Here is a 26618-nt window from a genome sequence, read left to right as displayed (position 1 = left end):
CCTCATCTAATCCACACAACTCCAGGAGACAGGGCGCTGTAACTCTAGTCTACAGATGAGGAAGTTATGGCACAGAGAGTTCAAATAGCTTGCCTGAGGTCACAGAGATGCTAATACGAGACCCAGGATTCAAACACAGGCACCCGGGGTTCAGAGTCCAGGGGCTTAACCCCTCCACTGCAATGCCTCTTGGTGTGAGTGAAGGTCTCATGGGGTTATTGTGAGGAACAGGAAACACAGTGTTTGTAAAATAATAGTGTAGAGCTGATCACACGCAGTACAGGTCATCCTAGATGTTATACTGACACTATCGGAATGTCCCAAACAAAATGAGTCTGAATTTGGAGACCTTTGAAAGAGAAGCAACCTGTAAACTTCATTTGGTTGTAGCCCCCTTAGAGCCAGTGCCCCAAAGAAAGCATCATAACCACTATCTCAGAGAAAGAATGAGAACTGTGGCATTGACCATTATTACATCCAACCCTGGATTTGATAGCTCAGTTGTCATCCTCTTCCTTACCCTGGACTTTCAGTTAAATTTTATGAAAATAAGGTACACATAGAAAAATGTAGAATTTTGATTTTTTTTTTATTGTGCCTACTATGAAAAGCAAAGTACAGAATTTAAGTAGCAAAGATGGTGGCTTCAGGCTGTGTAAAATGGAAGGCTTCAAGGCAGACGTCTGGTTAAAGATCCATAAGGGACGTGACTAGAAGCTGCATGCTGTCTGTACTCAGAAGGCATGATTATTTGGGTTTCTGGAGGAGCTGATGGAGATCATGGAGACAGTGGTGCTAAAGGACTACCCCTTAGCCCTGTCCCTGAGTAATGGCAGAATTCATTGTTGTTACAGAGTAAAATTTTGTTTCCCCGGTGGTTTGAAAATGCAATAATGACATAATAGAAAAGCACACATGTGAACTGAAATAACCCACACCCAGAGAAAAAGCCCACTTTATGAGACACTTTTAGGAACAATAAACAATGGAGAAAAGTTGCCTTCTTGTTTCCACCATCTGTCAGGAACTCTTTCCACTGCCACAGACTGCTGTTCTCCTGAACAGGCAGAAGGCGATGATGGCAAAGTAGATCATGCTCTTGAGGAGGAGGAGGGCGTAGGTGTAATAGGCAGAGGTGCTGGTGAGCTGCAGCTGCAGGGTGTCTAAGAGAAGGGTTTTGATTAGTTTTCACTGTTCTTCTGAAAGGATGGGACATATTAATAGGAGGGTGGTCACAGTTATTTATTTATGAGGACCTACTTTGCAGTGACACCCCGCACAACCAAAACCCAAAAGTAAACATTTACCCCCCCACCACCACCACAGACAACAACAAGAAGACAGCTCAGAATCCAGTTTAGAGGTCATGTAAATAAACCACTTCTCCTAAATTCACTTAGAACATTCCAAAATATGAAAATGTTGCATTTTTACTGAAAGAGTCCAATGAGAAAGAAGTATTTGTGATAAATAGCTTTCAGTGTTTCTTCACCCCCACCATGTCTCTAGATAATAATAATAGCTAATATTCATTAACCGCTAACCAAATGCCAAACTCTTGTTCTGAGAGCTTTGCATGCAAATCTTTAATCTTATTTAAGTTTTATAATAACCTATGAGATTATTATTGTCATGCCATTTTACAAATAAACTGAGGACAGAGAGAGAAGTAGTTTGTCTGATATTATACATTTAGTATGCACCAGAAATCAAATTTTGATCCCAGCAACACGAATTTAAAGAATACATTCTTAGGTACTCTGTTATTCTGCACGTCCAAGTGCAATAAATACCCCAGACATCAAAATCTTCTGCATAAATATAAAATTGAATTCTGATTTAGAAGTGTCTGAGCCATTACACGTGGTGCATGCAGTGTGATTACTATGAAGGGAACACTACACGGAAATTTGGTGGTGTTCACAGTGGGGTGGGTGACAAGTTTTACTAAAGAGGGCATTATATAAAATGGAAGAGTGTGGTTAATCCAAATTCTCTGAAAATTTAGGAGGCCATGGATCAGTCAACTGTCTTTCCTAAACATGTCTCATTTTGCCTGTGATGTTAGAGGATAATTGCACTTAATACCTTTTGAAGTTTGGCAAGAAATGTATGCTGGCAAGAAATAACTAACGACAATGATGCTGAGCCAGACTACCTATTCAGTGAACCACAAGGCTGAGTCTCTTCCTGAGAAAATTTCCCTTTTGCATGTTTTATCTTCAAGAGTCTGAACTCCAGAATGATTAGCACTCAGTGTAGAAATAGATCTCAAAGGTGATGTGCTCATAACTCCTTGCCCTTGCTCAGGTAAAGTGTTAGCTGAAGTCCAGAGCCCCCTTGATATCAGAAATGGAGGAGAGATCAGAAGGGCTAGAGCCAATGCTTCCATTCACTTCCTTTGTTCGTAGGTAGGGAGAAAGGGCCAGAAACTAGTAATGATTCTGTGACAGACAAATGAGATACTCTATGCTAGACATCCCACATAGGTGACCTTATCTCTTCAATAACTGAGTTAGGTCTAATTATCCTGGCTGGCAGATGAGTAAAGTGTTGCTCAGAAAATGTAAGTAATTTTCCTATATTGATGCAAATAATCATTGAAAGATCTGGGGTTCAAGTCCAATCTATAATATTGTGAATCCCGTGCACTTACCCACCTCCCACCATGTGCCCATCATATCTCAGGACCTAGGCTTTGGGGTTTCTTGCTCTAGGACTATATCTTAGAGGAAGAAGAGAGAACTGAGTAAGTGTATGAACTCTTGATTCAGGTGGCGAGGTTAAAATCCCAGATCTAGCTGTGTGGCGTGGTGCAAGGGACTTAATTAATTTTAGCTCATTGCCCACTTTTGTAAAATGGGAAACAAATTATTGTACCACCTCCTAGGAGTATTATGAGAATTAAACAAGAAAATGCATGCAAAACCCAGCACAATGCCTTCTGTATAAGAAGCTCTCAGTACATGTCAGTTCATGTTATTAGGTACTAGCAAGGACCAAAGACTTCAAAAAAAATCTAGAAGCACCTTGATGTCATGTATTCCTCAGTCATTAGAAACAAAAGCCATGCAAATGAATGATGTCCATTGTTGAAATAATTCAGAGCCTATCACTGCACCCTCTAATTCAGTCATCTCATCCCCAAACCAGCATTTATGAGGTTAAGATGACTCCTAAGAAATGATAGATTGATTTAAAATATGACTCAGTGTATTCTGCAACATCCAGCCATTTTACTTTTTCTACCTTAAACCAGGGAAGTTCAAAAGTTAAGTCTATCCACAGGAAAAATTGCTATAGCTTGACATAAAGGCAAAGATACAAAAACTTACTGCTTTCATCTTTCAGACAAGCTTTTGTAGAATCAATAGCAGTGACCTCTAGAAGAAATGAGAGCAAGTATTAGTCAGTTGTTCATATCCATAATTTGACAATGTGTGTCTGTGTGTGTGCAGATAGATAGGCAGTCAGACAGAGAGATAGGTAGACAGAATCTGCCAACAGAGAGGAGAGAGTCATTAAAAATATGAGCCCTGTGATTCCAGGAATAGTTGATCTGACTCTATATAATTCAGTAGATCTAACTCAGGTACTGTGTTTCTACACACGAAGATGTTGACTTTCACGAAAAATACATTTTATCTTCTTTATCACAATGGGACGATAATATCCAAGACTCTCTTGTTTTCCTTCTGTATTCACAGCTCCTAGCACAGTGCCCGCCTCAAAGGAGGTGTTGGAGAAATACTTGTCAAATGGAAAAATAAACAGAAAATGTGGCTACTCTGCAGTCTTCAGCATACGTTGCTGACACGAAGAGTTGCTTCCAAAATAAATTCATCAGCTCTCAGAATCCCACGTTGGAAGGAGTCTGGTTTAGGCTATTTCCCATGACCGCAACGGAATCAGGCATACCTTTCCGAAGCATGCATGTGTCAATATCCCCAACACGTACACATGATTTTCTGCAGCTGTGGTGTTTGTGGACATGACAACGATGTGAATAAAAGCTAACAGCTCTTGAGTGTTTATTACTGCACCAGGCACTGTGTTAAATGCTTCACATGCATTATCTCCTTTAATGTTCCAGTCACACTGAAGTGAATTGTAGTTTGCAGGACTCAGTGTTACAAATGAGGAAATAAGATGGGAATATAAGTAACTCGCTGAGAGTCATACCAGTGATGGCAGAGCCAGCGTTCAAAGGATTGTTGTGTGGATTCAGAAAGATAGAGCTTGTGGAAAGTACTTTGTAAAAATAATTCATAGAAATAGAAAATAATCTATAGAGAAAAAACATAATTCCATCATTGTAGACAGTAAAAACTTCCTCTCTTCTAAATATCTTAAATGTTCTTAGCAAATGACCTTTTTATTACAGGAGCTCAACATTTCAGTGCAATTTTTTCCAAAGATAGGAAGATAGGCCAAGAAACATTTATACTTCTCCGAATATATATAACCTGAGGTGAGACTTATCTATAATGTAAAAAACAAAAAAAAAGGCAAACATACGAAGATAAAAATATTTTTAAAGATAATTGACTGTCGGATGGAGGATAACGGAGTCTAAACGATTGTTTTGGTTTATCCTTTTTCTATTGAATGTGTTCTCCATATGGATGTGGTTCTGGTAGCAATTTTATGCACTCAACTAGGTCTTTTTTGGTGGCTCTAAAAACAGGTTTGAGACATCGGACTTGGAATAAATTCCACGAATGAAAACATTAGCATAATCATGTTTCGATGTTAAAATATCTTCAAGAACTGACTTCACTGTGTCTTAAAAGTCTCTTTCTTTTCCTTACAGTGACTTATTCATTAAAAGATAAATAAAAATTTCTTCTTACCACGCATTAATTGAGGTAAAAACAATAAAGTAATAATTTTTCATAATAAAACCTGTGTGTGTATCCTAAGTTTTCTTTCTTAACCAAGGTTGGTCAAAAACTTGGACCAGACTAGTTTCATCTTCTTCAAAATTACTTTATTGATTTTTTCTTCCAAGTTATATTCTTAGCTTTTACCAAAAACAAAAAACTTCCAAGAAACAGCATTAGAAATTTGCTGTAGAATAACATTAACAGAAATGTCCTCATTAGCTTTGTTGCCCTGAGAAGCCCATGGGGGGCATTTGTTTCAGAAAATAGATGTCAAGTAAAACACAGTATGAACTGGAACTTCTCTATGATAATCATCTCCGTGGAACTTAGTATACTTCTTATTTTTCCCTGAACACTCGAAAAATCAAAAGCTACTAAGACTCTTAGATCCAGTGGTTATATTAACTTGGGCTTTGCGTATTGCTTCCCCTCTATTTCTTAGCAATAGAAATAGTAAATTAGAGCTGTTTTTGTAATCTTACTTTAGTTAATTTTAGGAAAGGATATAAGTGTTACAATAAATATGTGAATAAATTCATCATGTTATGTTTTCAAAAGCAAGGGTTTTCACTGACATTATTCCATTTGCTCTTCATCATGGCCCCAGGAGAAAGCCAAGGCAAGTGTTCAAACCTAATTTGATCATTGAAGAAACTAAGGATCTGAGAAGATGAAGACTGACTTCAGAAATTGGGACGGGTGCACAGCAAACGTCTTCACATGTTTTGTTACGCGCTTGCTCCCCACTGCTTCGAAAGGGTTCATTAACCACAGGGAAACGTACAAACTGACTCCTTCTTATCTATAGGTGCTCTTGGGCTTTTGGTCTGTTGTCTTCATACTCAGGACAGCGGGTCGTGAGTCTGGTGAGTGACAAGACCTCTGCCGGGACCAAGGCACAGTCAGCCCTCTGCTCACGCTGTCTAAATATGCACAGTATCTACATCAAAGGGACTCCTTTGGGACATCTTGCCTGAATCACGAGTGACCCTGAGTGATTAGAAAAAGAATATGCTCTCTTACAACAGTGCCTCCTCCTTGGGACAGTAATTCATCCTAGTGTGCTCATCCGCATGTCCCTTCCAGGCTTGGCACAGGCCAGTACTATAGTAAGTGTTTGCTGAGCTGTATTAACCCATGGCAAGAAATACATTCATCATGTCAAATGAAAGTATTTTTGTACATGTAAGCCTTACCCAGTCTTTAGTGATGAAAGTTTACCTTAAGATGGTATGTAAAATACAAATCTGAAAAACCTAAGACCCTAATAAAACTGCAGTGGCCAAATTATTCAATTTTTTGCTGAGCCGCTCTCTGGCTCCCTCAAATAAACACCATTTTACTGACTAATAACATTGCATTTGGGTTATACTTCGTGTGTAGCAAGATTAAAGTGAGAGTTACTTTGCTTGCTGAGTAGAACATTCCTGAAAGACGTATAATTGTTCTTCCTTTGTGATCAAGGAAGATCGTTAAAAGGGAATCTCTTTTCTAGCATTTCCTGTGTGCTAAGTTGCTTGGTGCTTTCACATATGTTGTTTCATTTAATCCACACATCAACCCTAAAAAACATCATTGTGACTTTAATATGTTTGATGAAAAAACTCAGGCTAAGAAAAGTTAAGGAAATTTTTCTTTTTCTTTTTTATGTTCCAAAGCCTATACCATTTTTATCCTATGGGGATATAAAAGGACATTTATGCTACCAATAAATGGAAGAACATTTAAGACAGATTTATATTTGTTTGTTTTTCACTAATACTTGATAGAAAAGGTGGGGTATCCCCTTTGAAAAAAGTGTTCTGGGAGGTTACATTTATATTTATATACACTTACCTTTCATTATGGGAGGAAAAAGAATCTCTTGGTCAACCCCTCTTTTATTATTCTCATGTTGGACAATACATATGTGCTCTTTATCCATTGACTTTTCAGACACAGTCAGCCAGCTGAATTTCATGTACGTGTCATTAGTCTTCATGGTATTTCCCTGCTGGGATTCCAGAATTGTATTGCTGTTCTTTTCTTTCCAATATACCTTGATAACATCAGGGAAGAATTTCTCAAGAAGACAAAGATATGTTCCAGCATTATGGAGGTTTACTTCAGCAATTGAAGGAAGAAAAATAGTGGGCTTGGGGGAAATGTCTGTAGGAAGGCTGCTATCTGTGGAGGAAAATGGAACAGCAATTAAAAGAAATCAGTTAAATTAATTAAATTTTTTTTCTGATAAATATGTTCATGATATCTAAACGTATTGGCTATAAATTTTGAGGCCAATACATTTTGGTGTTAGAAATGATATCAATTAAGATAAAGGATTAAGATTTAAAGCACATACAATAACAACAAAAATAAACACATTTTAATTGCATTTTTCTTGCTGAGGGAAAATTCTGTTAAGAGAAACACATACCTCCAAATTTAATTGTTTTGTGTTAGTAGACAGTAAGATAATTTTCCATTTGAACAGTTAGAAATACAGTTAAATCCTCTAGACAATTTCTGCTCTGTCAATGTTATTGGCTGCAATAATACTGTGGTAAAAAAGGGGTAACATAGCACATATGCACGATGATGGATGAGAATTAGTTTTTGGCTGGTGAACATGATGTGGTCTACACAGAAATTGAAATTTAACAATTTACACTTGAAATGTATATAATGTTATAAACCAACGTTACTCCAATAAAAAATATATACATATTATTGGCGGCGAACAACTCTCCATACTGGATACAGTTCTCTCTTTACATTTGAATTGGGGGAACATGTATCCAGCACCTATTATGTGTTAGACAATGTGCCAACTACTTTATTCACACTATTTCATTCAATTCACATACAACCCCTGCTGGATACATACTGTTATCTCACTTTATGGATTAGGAAACTGAGGCCAGAGAATAAACAAGTTCACATAAACAGGACATAAGAGGTGGATCCAGGTCAGCCTGACTCCAAAGCCCAGGCTCTTTGACAACACCCTCTCACCGTTAGAAAGGAAATGTGTCACCTCACAAAACTGACCCGTAATCATAAACTTTGTCCACAGGCCAAACACTTTCATGATAATTATATATGTTATACTTGATGCTTTATGTTAAGTCCTCATGTACACAAAGCTAAATCCTATTCCGATATTTGCACAATGTTGTCTATGCTGTCCTATACTATAAGTATTTGTTTTAAGACCTATCCTAAGATTTCTACATTCAATCTCCATCATATTCCTGTTTTTTCCAAACATTCCTATTATTTCAATTTAATTGCTTCTTGCCTTCCCTCTATTACCTTGAAAAATCACGTTCTTCTGATACCTACCTGTGAGGACAAGTTTTGTTCCATCACTGAGGAGTTCTGTGTTATAATTCCACAGTGATCAACTCATATCAAAAACTTTAGAATAACTTAGCTTCTCTGAATTCTTCACGTTCTAGGGAACTATGGTGGCCTGTGACTCAAGAGACCGTGGTTCTGGTCCTGGTGCCTTTTGCTCACAACAAGTTCTGTGGCTGAGAAATCAAGTAAATGAAAGGCTTTGTTGCTTTATTTGTTTGAAAACAATGATGTTTCTGTAAATCAATTCAAGATCCCTACCACAGCTGAAGTGAGACCAAAATGAAACAAGATCTGAAGAGTGATTTGATATAAAACGCTGTAAGAATAGAGATTATCATTATTATTATGGTCATTATTATCATTATCATTATTATTAACAATTTGTTTGTGGTGATTGCATGCTCCAAATGACATTTTAATCTCATGGGACCCCACATCGCCCTTACTAATAGGAATTTAGTATTTTGAGGTTGCAATTAGATCCCTGGCAATTAAGCATGAAGACTTGTTCCTTCATTTGCATTCCACTTTGCTCTAATATGCCTGGAATTCTCAAAGACATCATCAGAGGAAAAGTGTCTTTCACAACCCAATTAATATGGAATCATTGTTTTGTCTTATCCACTGCATTCACAGTGTTAAGAAAATCGAAGAGAACACTGACTAAAACCTAATAACATGCAGTCAGTATATGGAACTGCTTCCCTCGTGTTGTCCAAAACAAATGGCTCTTTTCTCTAATCAACAGCACAATCTATTTGCATTCTAAGTTTTCACCAGAAATTTCAGCCTCAAACTGACATCTTTCCAGCTCATGTGGAAAGTTCTGTTTGAAACTCCTGGCAGCGGGCCTTCAAGGCAACTGACTAGAGAGATGGCAGGATGCCTGTCCTCAAATCCTCCTATTGACACGTTAGACACTATATGGCACCTGCCTGACCATAGCTGCTGAGGGTCACCATCTGTGGAGGACACTCAATGTTATGATGCCCATAGCCTTGATGCAGTGGGGGGATAAAATGGGTTTGCTGAAAGACCATTTCCTCCATTCTGTAAAATGGATGTTAAAGGCAGTGTCCACCTTTGTACCTCACTTTCCTCCTAAAGGACTCATGCACTGAAGTCCTTTTCTAATTTGATGGTGGGAAAAACATGTCCTATTTGAAATTTTACTGTGCTTCATTTCATCAGTTAATGAAAAGTATGAATTCCACTACATTTTTTCTCCTACCTTTGAGCATACCTTGCTAGATAATCACAGGCGATTTTTAGTCTGCTTTCCTTAGTGGTTTTGATCTTCTATTTTTATTTCATGGTCTAATTATACTTGTGTATTTGATTTTATGTCTTCTCAAATAGATTTTGGAAATAGGTAGTTTAAATAAATGACAAAGAGTTTGTGCATTATAACTTGTTTCTTCTTCTGCCCCAGAGGTTGATTATTAGTGAGGTCTAACTCAAATATGACATGACAGATGGGAGAATATGTTTTCAAATCCTAGCTCTGTGATATTGACACGAAACATGGAGAATTCAAACAGACTGAAAGTGCCAGAACATAAAGTGAGGCTTTCTTTCCCAAAATTATCCCTCAGAAAACAGGGGTCGCCTTATGTGTCAGTCCTTGTGCAACCTCTCATATTAAAAGTTGCTCTTCTAATACTCTGCTGTGATCAAAAAATACTATTTGGACAAGATCTCACCTGAAATGAACTCAATTAATGCTAGTTTTGGAGCTAGCAGTGGTGAAAGAAAATGAAGAAATTTAACATGGGTTTGGTAATATTACTTGGGACTAAAATTTCTACAGTTTATGCTTATGTTGCACATTTATAGGATAACAGAGTAATGAAAAAAATGCTTTCCTTTCATTTTATAAAGGGATAATTGTCTCTTTAGATAAAATATCCAGTGACATCATCCTATGGGGATCACAAAACAGACACTCAGACCCTGAGATGATCTAGAAATTTGCTCTGAGGTAGATGTTTCAGATGCAGGTGAAGAGTCTGAACAAAATTTTTAACAAAATGTAAGGGCAGAAAAAGCAATATTTCTCAACTGATATTTCTATTGATATAGTTTTTAATTGTGTAGGTATAATCCAAGTAAGAAATTAAATGTTATAAATGTACATTTGACTTTGATCTTTATTCCTATATGTTTATATGTTCAAGCAGGAAAAAAAAAAAAAAACTTATTTTACTGCCAGATATTTCTACTGGAAAATGAGCGATCACCTTATATTCAGGCTAATCATATTTGAGATAATGCTTATTATATTCTAATCATTTACAGAAGCAGGTAACAATTAGTCTTAGAAATTGAAAGTTTTTTCCAATTACTGACTATTTGTTCTAATGTGACCTGCAGCCTAGATGGTAAGTAATACGTTTATCTGTACTCCTGATTTCATAAAGAATTCCAATGCATAGTAATTCGAATTCTGGAGAAGGAATCAACATTTTTCTCACCTAGTGTCTCAAGCTTGTCCCAAGCTTTATGGTAGGTAATTTCCATATTTAATTTCATTTAATCCTCAAAACATTCAATTTGGGATGACCGTTGCTTCGATAGAATGAAAGGATGGAAATATATCAAACTGTTAACAGTGATACCTGTCAATATAAAATTTTAATTTTTTTCTTTATTTTTTGTATTTTCCGATTTTTTCCACAATGAGCATATATTATTTATAATTTTAATAAAGCAACAACAAGTAAATCACAATTTATTTGCTAAAGGATGATTATACCAAAAGCGATAGACCCAGAATCAAAGTCCATATTTTTCCCTGCACCACATTCTCCTAAAAAACATTTTTCAGGACCCTCGGGAATTGTATCTGTGTCACCATTGTTTAATTTGATTGCTACAATGTACATTGAGTATGCAGTCAGTTCCAAAAGAGAAGACCAGAAAGTTGCTTTTCAACTTATGAATTCTTTGTTCATATGATCACAACCACTAGGGAAATCAAAATATAAAATTTCCTTCATTTTTTCAGTACTTTATCCACTTTGTGAAAATTCTCTAAAAACTTGCATTTCAGTGGATCTAGTAGGCTAGGAACATCCTTGTAAGATGTTCTCCTTCAATCAGGCAAAATTTCACCTTTAAGGCTAATGAGGATTGAAAAAATTTACTGGACTGAATTTAGAAAAAAATAAACCCAGCTTATGACATTCTTGAATATGGTCCTGCAGTTAAATATTTTGATACTTACTATGAATCATCTTCTGACCAAATGGCAAGTGTAGCAATTTTTGTTCATTTTTTCCATTGATTATTTTTGGAATCAGATAAGTAAAATATCTACACTTCTTTACAAATCTTTCAACCCAGAAATACCAAATGGACCTAACGTCTCCAGCCCTTAGGGACCCACAGTTGCTCTAACTAGTCAACTCCTTGTTAGTGTCCTCTGTGCTAGGTCAGGCAGAGGACTGCCTCCAAGGACCCGGATGGAGTCACCAACCTCTCCAGAGATCCCATTCTGATTCATGACAAAACTGGGATGGAATCCATGAATTCTGAGCCAGCACCAGCACTCTAACCTGCAGCACCTGTGTCACCTGCCTCCCCTCCCCAACTTACACCACAGAATTTAAAGAAAATTTACCTCTAACAATGATCTGTTTGCCAGGGCCAAACACTTTGATTCTCCTGCCATCCTTCCGCCCACTATCAGAAAAGCCTTTACAGGAATCTCCCTTTGTGCCTGTTTTAAAATTGTACTCATATTTTTTCCATATTTATACAAATATATAAAGATTGGCCCTGCTAACATTTAACAAAGATGAAACTCAAGCAAAATCACATTAGACGTGAACATAGTCAGGAATTGAAGAGCTGACCCCGTCTGCCTGGGCAGCTTGGGGTACATCTTTTCTCGTCTCACCACACATACATCGGAGAGTATGATTTTATCTTTTCTCATCATTTTGCCTGAATCTTCTAAATCTCCTTCCTTAAACGATTTTCATGTATAAAGTCAGTTCTTTGCCTAGAGCGTAATGTTTCTTTAATTTCCAAAGAGGAACAATAACAGAAATAACATATTTAACTATTTAATAAGTGTATATTCAATATGTTTTACAGGTATTTTCTGATTAAATGTATTGAAATGTGGGTTTCTGGATTGATTCTAAAGTAACTTTTTTTCAGAATTCAATTTCCATTAATAGTAGACCAGATGAGTTATTACAGAGAGTGAATTCTTAATGATGATCTTTCACACTATTGCTTGCTGAAAGACTGCTCCTTTTGACCTGAAAATAATTTATGGTTTCCAGGACATTGAATTAAAATCCTGTGCTGCTCATCAGAAGATCCTATTCGGTTTGGTATTTCTGCAGCTGTCTCATCATAAGTGGAAAGGCAGCTGTGAATTATGCGATTTAGTAATGTGATTTATTACGCCTGCTATGATTCTTTTACCAGCTTCAATATTTCTAGCAAATTTGATGCCAATACAGAAAGAAAACTGAGTGGAATGGTGTCAAAATGGCTTGTCATTCTATCAAGATACCCTAAGAATCATATTCTGAGTATTTAGTAAATGCAGATGCAATATGATTTACATGATCTTTTTTGGAGAGGAGAGAGGCAGTTTAAGTGCCATGATTAGAAGCAGAAGCATTGTTTTCACACATGAGTAGTAATACAAATTGTGAGCAGTTACTAATTAAGTAGTCAATTAAAGAGTCCACTTAAAAGGTCAGGCTACAGAAGAGTAAATATTCAGAGTATAAAAACATGACTTAAGGGGCCAGCCCCGTGGTGTAGCGGTTAAGCGCATGTGCTCCGCTGCAGCTGCCCCGGGTTCACAGGTTCCGATCTCTGGCGTGCACAGATGCACTGCTTGTCAAGCCATGCTGTGGCTGCATTGCATGTAAAGTAGAGTAAGATGGGCACGGATGTTAGCCCAGGGCCAATCTTTCTCAGCAAAAAGAGGAGGATTGGCATCGGATGTTAGCTCATGGCTAATCTTCCTCACACACACACACAAAAAAAATGACAGTGTTTCTAATATCACATAAAAGTCCAGACAATGCACTTTGTAATAGACAAGTCTCTGTTGGATCCCAAACTTTGACACAGTAACTAGACAAGTGCCTTTAGACAAGTAACTGAACTTCTCTAAACCTCAGTTTCCTAAGAGGATCTTCTGTCTTAACAGAAGATCCTTAACAGTCTATAGGACTGTTGAGGAATGAGATAAAGCACTGAAACTATTTAGCACTGTGTCTGGCCTTCAGTAAATATTAGCTAATATTATTATGCTCTTTAATGGGATGGTTAGGGGCCATTTTAACAAATTCTTCCACCAAATAAAATATATGTATTTTATTAGCAATAACTATTACTTAAATTAAGAAAGGATATGAGCTCATGAATCCAAGACCTCTTGCCCCTCTGGCAGCCACAGACCAAAGAACATGGGGCCCAATCAAGCCAGAATAGAGAACACTTATCCACTAGACTAGAAGCTTTGGCAATGTTGGGACTTGTTCTCTCTGTGTCTTGTTCCTCCTTTTATCTCCAGCATCCATTACAGAAACTGTCCTCAGTGAATGATTGCTGACAACATAAACGAGCAAATGAGGATGTAAAACCACGCAGACTCTTTTCATGGACTTTGGAGCTGAAACGGCTTATTGAGCTTACAAATTCCATTAAGCTGGCCCATCTCTAGGTAACACAACAAGAGTTGATACCATAAATTTTGACTGATCTCAGCCTACCTCTAAGAAGCTAGGTTAATAAGAAATGGGATTTATTAATGTTTTATAGCCATTTACTATAAGAAGTAATTTTTGCACTGCTGTTAGGGATGAGATGAAAACCAATAATATAGGTTTTGCAGGTTAGTGGGAGAAAGGAGCACTATGTTTTATCTCAAAATATAAAGAAGAGGTAATTAATAAAAGTATCTCTCACTTCAGAAAGTCTACAAGAAAAGTATCTTGAACAAATAACTTATACCTGTGGTTTACAGACATGGTCCTCAAAATATCTTAATTTCTAGCCTGAGTTTATCATTTTTGTGTGTGTACTCTAAAAGTAGAATTCAATCTGCTTATAAGCAGGGAAGTGAACAAACAACTTATGAAGTAGTTTTGTTTTCATGTACAATGACCAATAGCTGCAAAATTACTCTTCATATGTTGAGGCCAAGTATGTGGCAGTCAGACAATGGTGATCCTAGATTGTTTTCTCTAAAAATCGTTTATCAGTTTTTCATTACTAGAGTAAAAATTGAAAAAAGTTACTTACCAGAGGGAGTTACTATGAGCTTAGTCCCTTCTCCGAATATCTTGATCCAGCCGGAGCTGTCACACTGGTTACAGCTTCTACAAAAATTCAGCCCCCTCCTGAGCTTCATGATGTGACTACTGGTTAAATAACCTTGTACTGGCAACTTGACCTTCTGGGTTCCTTTGGAAGTCCTTGAATACAGGTTTCGTGATATCTGACATTTTATTACTTTTCCTCAAATAAATTGACCTAGACATCTGTTTTCCACCAAGGCAATAATCATTGAAAAGTGCAGATAGAAAACAGAAAGAATAAGAGCAGAAAAAGAAAAGATCAGACCCAACTGGTCAACCAACTACCTTCTAAATTACTAGGAAAAACATTCAGAGAGCTAAGACATTTTTATTTCCAAGTGTTCAGTTGTGTTGAAACTGCTCAGAGATTGCATCAAAGGAAAGGCCCTTTTGTTCTCACAAACACCAGGGCTGCTCCGTTAGCAATTTGTGAATGTATTTCTGAAAAGAGGAAACTCTTCAGTAACTGAAAATGCAAATATGCTAACACAAATATACTTGAGACATGTGAACAAAGTTCTCCATTTGTAACAAAGCCACTTCTACCATTTGGCAATGTGATTCTTTACCAGGCAATGCCAAAAGACAAAATAATTTCTGTGATGACATTAGTTTTCCTGAAATAAAAGAAGAAATTTATAGAATTCTATCTCCTAATAATAGATTCCTTATTTAAACTAAAATTTGAAAACAAAATCTAGTGCTCTGATATGTTGAAAGGAAAAGCCTCTTGGAAGCTATTCTGTAATCTTATTGTTAAAATCAATCTGTATTCTTATTAATCTGTAATCTTGGATCAGGAAGAAAAAGAATTGCCAGAAGCAGCTAAGTGCTCCTCTGAGTACAGATGAGTTGTCCATCTGCCAGGACCCAGAGAAGACAGGTCCTGATGATCCCCACGTCGGCTTCAGATCCACCCTGTCCCAGCCTAAGTCCCACAAGCAAACATTGCCTCTGCCCATGAGAATGAAGGTATCAGGCAGTCACGGTGAGCAACTGTCCCTTCACAGCAACTCACAGCCACCAACACAATGGAAGAGTACAAGAGGGCTGAATGAAAATTATGTTTGAAAAGGGGTTTCTTGAGAATTCTAAGTTATTACTACTCAGAGCTGTCAAATATCCTTTGTACCTATTGGAGACGTGAATGATGCCTACTCAACCCCGTTCTGATACCTGGTCATTTGTTTTTCCTTATCCCAAGACCATGAGCAGAATTATCAGGCAATTTAGGAGTTGTCAATATTTCAAGATCCATGAAGGATTTAAGTAATATAATGCAAAAAAGTAAATAAATTGTTATAAAATCTTTTAAAATATAAGAACTATATGTAGAAAACAGTATAAGATTTACTAACGGGCATAAAATAAAACCCAAATAAGTGGAGAAACATATCATTTTTATGAAGGAAATGCTCAGTATCATATAGATGCTAATCCTTCCTAAATTCATGTATATGTATTGACTGCAATTTCAATCAGAATTATGACAACATTTTGTTTTTGGTTCTATGGTGTAAGGGTTGGGGGTGGGCTAGATAAGTTGCTTTTAAATTCTAATAGGAAGAATACAAATGAGATAACTAAAAAATAATTTTTTGAAAAATAATAGTGAATAGACAATTTACATAGTAGATCTTAGCACTTATTACAGAGCTCCTGACATAATACAACAATAGTGTAAGAATAATGAAACAAAGTAAAACAGAAATCCTCCAGAAAAATGCAAAAAGTATAAGTCAACATTAAAATATGACGTGGCATTTTTAAGTCATAGGGAAATGATAGATTACTTTAAAAATGGCTTTGGACTATTGATTATCTGTTGGGAAAACAAAAATAGCTCTCTACATCATATTATATAAAATAGGTTCCAAGTATATTAAAATTTAAATTAAAAAGCATCTATAGAGATGTGAGTGGAAAGAAAAATTAGGAGATTAATTGTGTCCATTGGATAGAATAACTTGGAATGGGAATGGGGTAGGAGACATCTGAAGTTAATACTTAATTTTTAAGAAAGTGGAATGCAGAGAATTTTTACTTTTTGCCGTATTTTCAAATAGATATTTTTTCAAAAGAATAAATTATGAGGACTTCCTGAAAGTTTTAGGGAGGAAAGTGACATGATCAGATCTGTGCTTAAGAAGATAAATGTATAAGCAGAAAGGTGGGTGGGTCAGGGGAGCAATGTCAATGAAGCAGACATGTTTTAAGATGATCACCATAAGCCGCTAAGAGGCAACCTTAGACCCGTGATTATTGTAGTGACAGTGGGGATGGATGGAAGGGCTAGTGCAAATTAGTATTAACAAGTTTATTAAAGTTTTAAAAAGATCCATGTGCAATCAATCAAATTATCAGGAGGTTGAAAGTGAAGAAAAAGACATGTTAAAATCAGAAAGATCAGGTTCTAATTCCAGCTCTTCCATTCCTAGTAATGTGTTCTTAGGTACTTCTCAGAGCCTCAGTTTCCTCATCTTTAAAATGGAGATGAAAATATCTATTTCTCTGGACTTTTGTGAGGTTCAAATGAGACAATGTGTCTAGAACAGATGATGCAAAATTTCAGGCCCAGGAGTGACATCAGAATTATGGCAGAGTGAGTTGTTCCCTTTGTCTCTCCCCTCTAAGTTACAACCAGTCAGACGTGTATTGACCAACAAAAGACTCCCTGTGAGTAAAGCACAACAACTGAGTAATCCATGCATCTACACATCTGAAGGTGGGTGGACTGTACCTCCAAGAGGCAGTGGAACAAGGAGAGCAGCACCCTCCCCCTCCCCCGGCAGTGGTGATCCAAAATGCAGATCTTCACACCAGTGCACATACCAGCGACCACAGGCTGCAAGGCAAACGTGGCACTCATGACTTGGCCCCTGTCCACCCCCAGCAGTGCTGGGTGGTGCACATGTTCAGTGGATTCAGGACACAGATTGGAGCTGGTGACGCAACCTGCTCCCCTCCCCTGGCAGTGGCACTGATCTTTCCAGCAGTGGGGACAACTCCCAAGACATGAATTTCCCTGGCAAGTGTGGGGTGCCCTGACCTGAGATTTGAAAGCACAACAGCATGTGCCAGTGACTAGAGGCTGCACAAACAGCAGCAATGTTCACTTGCTGCTTGGCCCTGGTCCCCAGCAGTGGCAGGCGGCACACATGTCCTAAGGCTTCAGGACACAGAGCAGTGCCGGCAACCCAGGATCCTCCTCCCCTGGCAGTGGTGCTGGTCTTTCCAGCAGTGGGGATGTGGATTTCCACAACAGGAGCAGGGTGCCCTGACCTGAGGTCTCAAAAAGCACACCAGAGTGTGGCAGTGACCAGAGGCTTCAGGACTAGCAACAATATTTGTGGCTTAACCCCTGCCCCTCCCCCAGAAGTGGTAGATGGCATCTGTGAACTGAGACTTCAGAAAACACAGAAGAACCCATGACCCAGCCCGAAGTGGTGGCATCCCCAGCACTGGCTCCACCAGCAGAGGGAGCTATATAAAAGACCCCAGGTCCCTGGGCACCTAGGAGTGACAGTGACACCCATGAACCCAGCTCCCCTGGCAGCAGTGCAACCAGCATGCTCAGACAACCCAGGAGCAGCAGTGCAGGTGGTGCATGGGGCCGCAGCCCTGAGCCCATGGAGAGCTCATGGAGAGCCAGTGGAGGAACATGAGACCCAGGCAACCCTGGAAGCAGCAGAAGTGCTCACAGCCTGGTGACCCCGGCAGTAACACCTGAGACTGCAGGGACATCATATGCGACAAAGCACCAGCAACCTCAGAGGCACAAGGGGCAAAATGAGGACGCTGACAACACCTCTAGCAGAGGCAATCGAGGGTGGAAACTGCAGGCTCTCAAATACAACCAGAAGCAGTTCAGCACCAAAGTAACCAAAGCAGCACCCAAATAGGGAAGGTGGTTATTACCACAAATGTGCCAGCAGAGGATCGATTCATCAAACACCATGAAGAGCAACAGTAACATGGCAGAACAGAAAGAGAATGACAACTCTTCAGAAACCAAACTTGAAGTCACAGAAGATTACAGTCTAACTGACAGAGAATTCAAAATAGCTGTAATGAAGAACTCAACAAGTTACATGAAAACTCAGAAAGATAGTTCATAAGCTCAGGAATAAAATGAATGTACAGAAGGAGTACTTCACTAATGAGATTGAAACTCTAAAAAAAAAACCAAACAGAAATTTTGAAGATGAAGAACACAATTAATAAGATAAAAAAAAATAATGTATAAAGCATTAAAAATAGAGCAGACCATATGGAAGAGAGAATTATTGAGCTCAAAGATGGAAATCTAGAAAAGATTCAGGTGGAGGAAGAGAGAGAACTAGGATTTATTTTTCAATGAAGAAATTCTATGAGAAATATCTGACTCAATTAGGAAAACTAACATAAGAGTAATAAATATCCCAAAGGAGAAGAAAGGGAGAAAGGTGCAGAGAGCTTATTCAAAGAAATAATAGCTAAGAACTTCCCAAATCTGGGAAAATAATTGGACATGCAACTGCATGAAGCCAGAAGAACTACTCGTTACCTCAGTGCAAAAAGACATTCTCCAAGGTATACAATATTAAAATGGTCAAAAGTCAATGACAAGGAAAAAATATTAAGGGCAGCTAGAGAGAAGAAAATAACTTACAAAGGAACTTCCATCAGGCATTCAGTGGATTTCTTGGCAGAAACCCTGCAGGCTAGGAGAGAGTGTAATGATATATTGAAAATACAGAAAGACAAAAACTATGAGCCAAAACTACTATATCCAGCAAAATTATCCTTCAGATACAATGGAGAAATAAAAGCCTTCTCAGACAAACAAAAGCTGAGGGAGTTCATTGCCACTAGACCTCCCTTACAAGAAATGCTGAAACAAGCCCTCCTACCTGAAACAAAAAGACAAGGTTTACGACGCTTTGAACAAGCAGATAAATAGAAAGATGGAATCAGAAAATTGAAGCTCTGTATCAGAATAGGTTAGTAAATACTTAATTATAACATAAATGATAAAGGGAAAGAAGAAGTCATCAAAAATAACTATAACCACATCAATTTGGTCACAGACTCACAACACAAAAGACAATAATTTCTGACAACAAAAACATAAAAAGGGCAGAGGAAAGGGAAGGAATCTGCATAGGCTAATGGAGATAAGAGTCTTTCAGAAAAAGAAGTATCTCATCTGGGAGATCTTTTACACAAACCTCATGGTAACCACAAAACAAACTATCAGAGCAGAGTCACAAAACATAAATTGAGAGAAAACATCAAAGAAAACCACCAAATTGAAATGGCCGACATAAATGCAGGGAATAAGAAACAATGGAAATATAGAACCAGGAAACAAAATATAAAATGATAGTATGAAACCATCATATATCAATAGTCACTCTAAATGTAGATGGATTGAACTCACCAATCAAAAGACACAGAGTGACCAGATGGATTAAAACACAAGATTCAACAATATGCTGCCTCCAGGAAACACGTCTCAGCTCTAAAGACAAATGTAGGCTCAGAGTAAAGGGATGCAAGATGATACTCCAAGCAAATTGCAACCAAAGGAAAGTGGGTGTAGCTATACCTATATCAGCCAAAACAGACTTCAAGACAAAAATATAACAAGAGACAAAGATGGGCATTATATAATGAAAAATGGGACATTCCACCAGAAGACATAATGCTTATTAATATATATGCACATAACACAGGAACACCAAAGTATATAAAGCAACTATTAACAGACCTAAAGGGAGAAATTCACAGCAACACAAGAATAGTAAAGGACTTTAACACCCCATTTACATAAATGGATAGATCATCCGGATGGAAAGTCAACAAGGAAGCAGTAGACATAAATGAAACACTAGACCAGATGGACTTAATAGATATATATAGAACATTCCATGTCAGAACAGCAGAATACACATTCTTCTCAAGTGCACATGGAACATTCTCAAAGATAGACCATATGTTTTGAAACAAAGCTAGTGTCAATAAATGTAGGAAGATCGAAATCATATCAAGCATCTTTTCTGACCAGAGCGCTATGAAACTAGAAATCAACCACAAGAAAAAAGCTGAAAAAAATCACAAATATATGGCAACTAATGACATGCTACAGAACAACTATTGGATCAAGCAAGAAAACAAAGGAGAAATCAAAAATTACCTGGAGACAAATGAAAATGAAAATACAACATACAAAAACTTATGGGATGCAGCAAAAGCAGTACTTACAGGGAAATTTATAACAATACAAGCCTACCTCAAAAAACAATAAAAATCTCAAATAAACAACTTTACACTATAACTTGAAGAATTAGAAAAATAAAAACAAATGAAGCCCAAAGTCAGTAGAAAGAAGGAATAATAAAAATTAGAGCAGAAATAAATGAAATATAGACTAAAAAACAATAGAAATTATCAATGAAACTAAGAGCTGGTTCTTTAAGAAGATAAACAGGCTTGACAAACAGTTAGCCAGACTCACTAACAAAAAAAAAGAGAGAAGACTCAAATAAAATCAGAAGTGAAAGAGGAGAAATTACAATGGACACCACAGAAATACAAAAGATTATAAGAGAATACTATAAAAAGCTATTCACCAACAAATTGGATAGCCTAGAAGAAATGGATAAATCCTTAGGATCATACAACCTCCCAAAAGTGAATCAAAAAGAAATAGAGAATCTGAATAGATCAATCACAAGTAAAAAACTTGAAACAACAATCAAAAACATCCCAAGAAACAAAATCTAGGACCAGATGGCTTCTCTGGTGAATTCTACCAAACACTCAAAGAATATTTAATACCTATTCTTCTCAAAATCTTCCAAAAACTCAATGAAGATGGGATGCATCCTAACTCATTTTAATGAGACCAACATTACCCTGATACTAAAACCAGATAAGGACAATGTAAAAAAGGAAAATTACGGGGCAATATTGCTGATGAACATAGATGCAAAAATTCTCAACAAAGTATTAGCAAGTCAAATATGCCAATACATTAAAAAGAAGATCATACGCCACGATCAACTGAGATTTATTCCAGTGATGCAAGGATGATTCAATACCCACAAATCAATCAATATGATACACCATATTAACAAAATGAAGAATAAAAATCTCATGGTCATCACAATAGAGGCAGAGAAAGCATTTGACAAGATACAATACCCATTTATGATAAAAACTCTCAATGCAAGGGGTGTAGAAGGAAAGTACCTCAACTTAGTAAAGGACATATATGGCAAACCCACAGCCAACATCATACTCAAAAGTGAAAAACTGACAGCTATTCCTCTGAGAACAGGAATAAGACAAGGATGCCCACTCTTGCCACTCTTATTCAACATAGTACTGGAAGTTTTAGCAGAGCAATTAGACAAGAAAAAGAAATAAAAGGCATCAATAGGAAGAGAAGAAGTAAAACTGTCACTATTTGTGGATGATGTGATTCTATACATAGAAAACCCTAAAGAATCCACCAAAAAACTATTAGAAATAATTAACAAAAACAATAAAGTTGCAGGGTACAAAACAAACATACAAAAATCAGCTGCATTTCTACACACTAATAACAAACTAGCAGAAAGAGAAATCAAGAATACAATTCTGCTTACTGTCACAACAAAAAGAATAAAATACCTAGGAATAAATTTAACCAAGGAGGTGAAAGCCCTATGCACTGAGAAATATAAGACATTATTGAAAGAAGTCAAAGAAGACACAAGGAAGTGGAAGTATATTCTGTGCTCATGGATTGGAAGAATAAACATAGTTAAAATGGCCATATTACCTAAAGCAATCTATAGATTCAACACAATCTCAATCAGAATCCCAATGACATTCTTCACAGAAATAGAACAAAGACTCCTAAAAATTTATATGGAACAACAAAAGACCCTGAATAGCCAAAGCAACCTGAGAAAAAAGAGCAAAGCGGGAGATATCACACTCCTGAATTCAAAATATACTACAAAGCTATAGTAATCAAAACAGCATGGTACTGGCAGGGAAAGAGACTCACAGATCAATGAAACAGAAATGAAAGCCCAAAAATTAAACCACACATCTATGGACAGCTAATTTTTAACAAAGGAGCCAAGAACATACGATGGAGAAAGAAAAGTCTCTTGAATAAATGGTACTGGGAAAACTTGACAGTCACATGCAATACAATGAAAGTAGACCATTACCTTACACTATACACAAAAATTAACTCAAAAAGGATCAAAGACTTGAATGTAAGACCTGAAACCATAAAATTCCTAGAAGAAAACATAGGCAATATGCTCTTTGACATTGGTCTAGCAATATCTTTTTGAATACCATGTCTACTCAGACAAGGGAAACAAAAGAAAAAAATAAATGGGACTACATCAGACTAAAAAGCTTCTGCACTGCAAAGGAAACCATCAACAAAATGAAAAGACAACTCACCAACTGGTAGAAAATATGTGCAAGTCATATATCCTACAAGAGGCTAATTTCCAAAATATATAAAGAACTCATACGATGAACAACAAAAACATGAACAACCCAATCAAAATTTGGGCAGAGGATATGAACAGACATTTTTCCAAAGAAGATATACAGATGGTCAACAGGCACATGAAAAGATGTTCAACATCACTAATATTATTAAGGAAATGCAAATTAAAACTACGATGAGATATCACCATAAACCCATCAGAATCGCTATTCTCTACAAGACAAGAAATAACAAGTGTTGGGGAGGATGTGGAGAAAAGGTAGCCCTCATACACTGCTGCTGGGAATGCAAAGTGGTGCAGCCACTATGGAAAATAGTATGGAGATTCCTCAAAAAATTAGAAATAGAAATACCATATGGTCCAGGTATTCCACTACTGGGTTTTTATCCAAAGAACGTGAAATCAATAATTTTAAAAGATATATGTACCCCTATATTCATTGCAGCATTATTCACAAAAGCCAAGACATAAAAGCAACCAAAGTGCCCATAAACAGATGAATGGATAAAGAAGATGTGATATATATATATACGTATATATGTATATATACGTATATACGTATATATATATATACGTATATACGTATATATATATACACAATGGAATACTATTCAGCCATAAAAAAGACAAAAATGTGCCATTTGGGACAACACGGATGGATCTTATGGGTATTATAGTAAGAGAAATAAGTCAGACAGTGAAAGACAAACACCATTTGATTTCACTCATATTTGGAAGATAAACAAACAAACAAACACATAGATAAGGAGAACAGATCAGTGGTAACCAGAGGGGAAAAGGGTGGGAGGAAGGTGAAAAAGGTAAAGGGCATGTATATATGATGATGGACAAAAACTAAACTATTGTGTTCAACATGGAGCATTGTACACAGAAACTGAAATATAATAATGTACACCTGAAATTTACACAATGTTATAAGCCAAAATGACCTCAATAAAACAATTTTTTAAAAAATTCAGGCACAGGGGTTGGCCCCATGGCACAGCGGTTAAGTATGCATGCTCCGCTGCTGGTGACCCAGGTTTGGATCCCGGCGCGCACTGACACACCACTTGTTGGGTCATGCTGTGGCAGCATCCCACATAAAGTGGAGGAAGATGGGCACGGATGTTATCTCAGGGCCAGTCTTCCTCAGCAAAAAGAGGAGGACTGTCATGGATGTTAGCTCAGGGCTGACCTTCCTCATAAAAAAAAAAAAAAATTCAGGAACAGAGAATTCACTTTCTAGGAAAAAATGGAAACACCTTAGTCTTGTGTTCAAAAATCCATAATTTCGGAAAGTGATATTAGCAACATTGTGGATTAAGCTGTTCCTTTTGTCTTTCCCCCTTCGAACTACAACTAAATGGACATTCATTGATCAGCAGAGGATACCCACATAGCACACCAGGATGACTGAGAGACCTGCACAGCTACACATCTGAAGGCGAATGGACTACCCCCCGGGGAAGTGGTGGAGATAGGTGAGGACCCTCTGGCCCCCAGGCAGCCCAGCACACATGTGCAACTGCTTTCCCAGCTGGAGCGCTCATTGCTCTGCTGTGGCCCTTAGGGTGGGAGCGTGCCTCAGCATGACTGTGGAAACAGGTGATGGCAGCCGTGAGCCCCCATGTGATCGCTTCCCCATCTGGTGGGAGAGTCCTCAGGGCCATGTGGCCAACAGGGAGCAGCTAATGCTCAGACCCAGTCAGGAAGCCCCACCCACCAAGCACAAGGGCTGGTAAAACTAGGAGCAGAGGGTGGCTGAGCTGTGGCCAGGATGAACAAGCTCCTGGCTGCTGTGACACCCATAGTACTGCTGCAGCCCCAAGGAGAGAAGCACGACTCAGCAGGATTATGTGTACAGGTGTCAGCAGCCCTGAGCCCCCATGTGATCACTCTGTCATCCAGTATGGGAAAGTTCACAGTCTCACTGTGGTCCCAGGGAGGGTCTCGAGTTCTGTCCCTGTGGTGAGGTCCCACCCACCAAGCACAACAGCTGATGTGTCATAGGAGCACATCTAGGAGCACACAGCAGCAGAACTGTGGCCTGGGGGTACAAGCTCCCAGCTGCTTCAAATGTCAATAATACAGCTGCAGACCTGAAGGGGGGAGTACAACTCAGCAGGACTGTGGGAGTAGGCAGCAGTAGCCCTGAGCCCCCATGTGATCACTGTCTCATCCAGTGGGAGAGTTTACAGTTCCACCATGGTCCCAGGTAGTGGCTCTGGCTCTGCCCCAGTGGACAGAGGTCCTGACCTTGGAGGTCCTGCCCACCAAGCAAAATGGCTGGTGCAACCTAGGAGTAGATGGTGGCTGAGCTGTGAGTCTGGGCAAACCAAATGAGCTCCCAGCTGCCATTAATGCCCATAGTACCACTGCAGCCCTGAAGGGAGGAGTATAACTTGGCAGGACTTTCGGAGCAGGCAGCAGCAGCCCTGAGCCCCCACAAGACTGCTTTCCCATTTGATGGGAGACACCACAGGGCTGCTGCGATCCCAAGGAGTTACCCAGGCTTGGACAGGCACACCTGACAGGGATCGCAACAATGGGCTCAGATTACACAGCTCATGCCCGCCTCCCCCCCCAACCCCAGAGAGGCGGCCGGTGGAACCTGTGACCAGATACTATCACTATGTGCTGGCACAAATCCACTCCATCAAATGGTATAAAGAAATATATTAATTCTCCATACCAGAAGGAAAAAGACAAACACCCAGAAATCAATCCTGAAGGTACAGAAATCTACAATACAAATGACAGAGAATTCAAAGCAGCCATCATGAAAAAACTCAATGAGTTCAGAGAATTCTGAAAGACAGTTCAATGAAATCAGGAACCAAATTACTGAACAGAGGGAATTCTTCACAAAAGAGATCAAAACTATAAAGAAAAACCAACCAGAAATGTTGGAGATGAATTTAGAGGATAGAATTAGCAATCTAGAGGATAGGAATCCAGAAATGCTTCAGATGGAGGAGGAGAAAAAACTAAGACTAAAAAGATATGAAGAAATTCTCCAAGAAATATCAACTCAATTAGGAAATGCAACATAAGGATTATAGGTATTCCAGAGGAAGAAGAGGGGGAAAAATGAGTAGAGAACTTGTTCAAAGAAATAATAGCCAAGAACTTCCCAGACCTGGAGACGGAGCTGGAATTACATGTAAAAGAAGCCAACGGAATACCTAATTACATCAAGTTAAAAAGATCTTCTCCAAGGCATATATTAGTAAAACTGGCAAAAATCAATGACAAAGAAAAAAATATTAAGGGCAGCAAGGCAGAAGAAAATAAACTACAAAGGAACCCCTATTAGGCTTTCGGTGGATTTCTCAGCAGAAACCTTACAGGCTAGGAGAGAATGGAATGATATATTCAAAATTCTGAAAGATAAAAACTTTCAGCCAAGAATACTATATCCAGTGAAAATATCCTTCAAATATGACGGAGAAATAAAAACTTTCCCAGATAAACAGAAGCTGAAGGAGTTCATTGCCACAAGACCCCCCCTACAAGATTTGATCAACAAGGCCCTCAGACGTGAA

At 38.1% G+C, this 26618-nt stretch overlaps 1 gene segment (V, D, J or C); it reads right to left on the bottom strand.

The window, feature by feature from the left end:
• Nucleotides 1-593: 593 nt before the first annotated feature.
• The window catches only part of LOC131392806 (T cell receptor gamma constant 1-like), a 40210-nt gene continuing 14185 nt past the window's right edge, over nt 594-26618 (bottom strand). The window contains 4 exon segments of the C gene segment in view: nt 594-1163; nt 3336-3383; nt 6723-7052; nt 14508-14563. Coding sequence covers nt 1021-1163; nt 3336-3383; nt 6723-7052; nt 14508-14563 — 577 coding nt within the window.

The sequence above is a fragment of the Diceros bicornis genome, chromosome 3 (genome assembly GCF_020826845.1).
Source record: "Diceros bicornis minor isolate mBicDic1 chromosome 3, mDicBic1.mat.cur, whole genome shotgun sequence".
Lineage (NCBI taxonomy): Eukaryota > Metazoa > Chordata > Mammalia > Perissodactyla > Rhinocerotidae > Diceros > Diceros bicornis.
The sequence above is the reverse complement of the archived record's forward strand: the minus strand, read 5'-3'. Positions and strand labels throughout refer to the sequence as shown.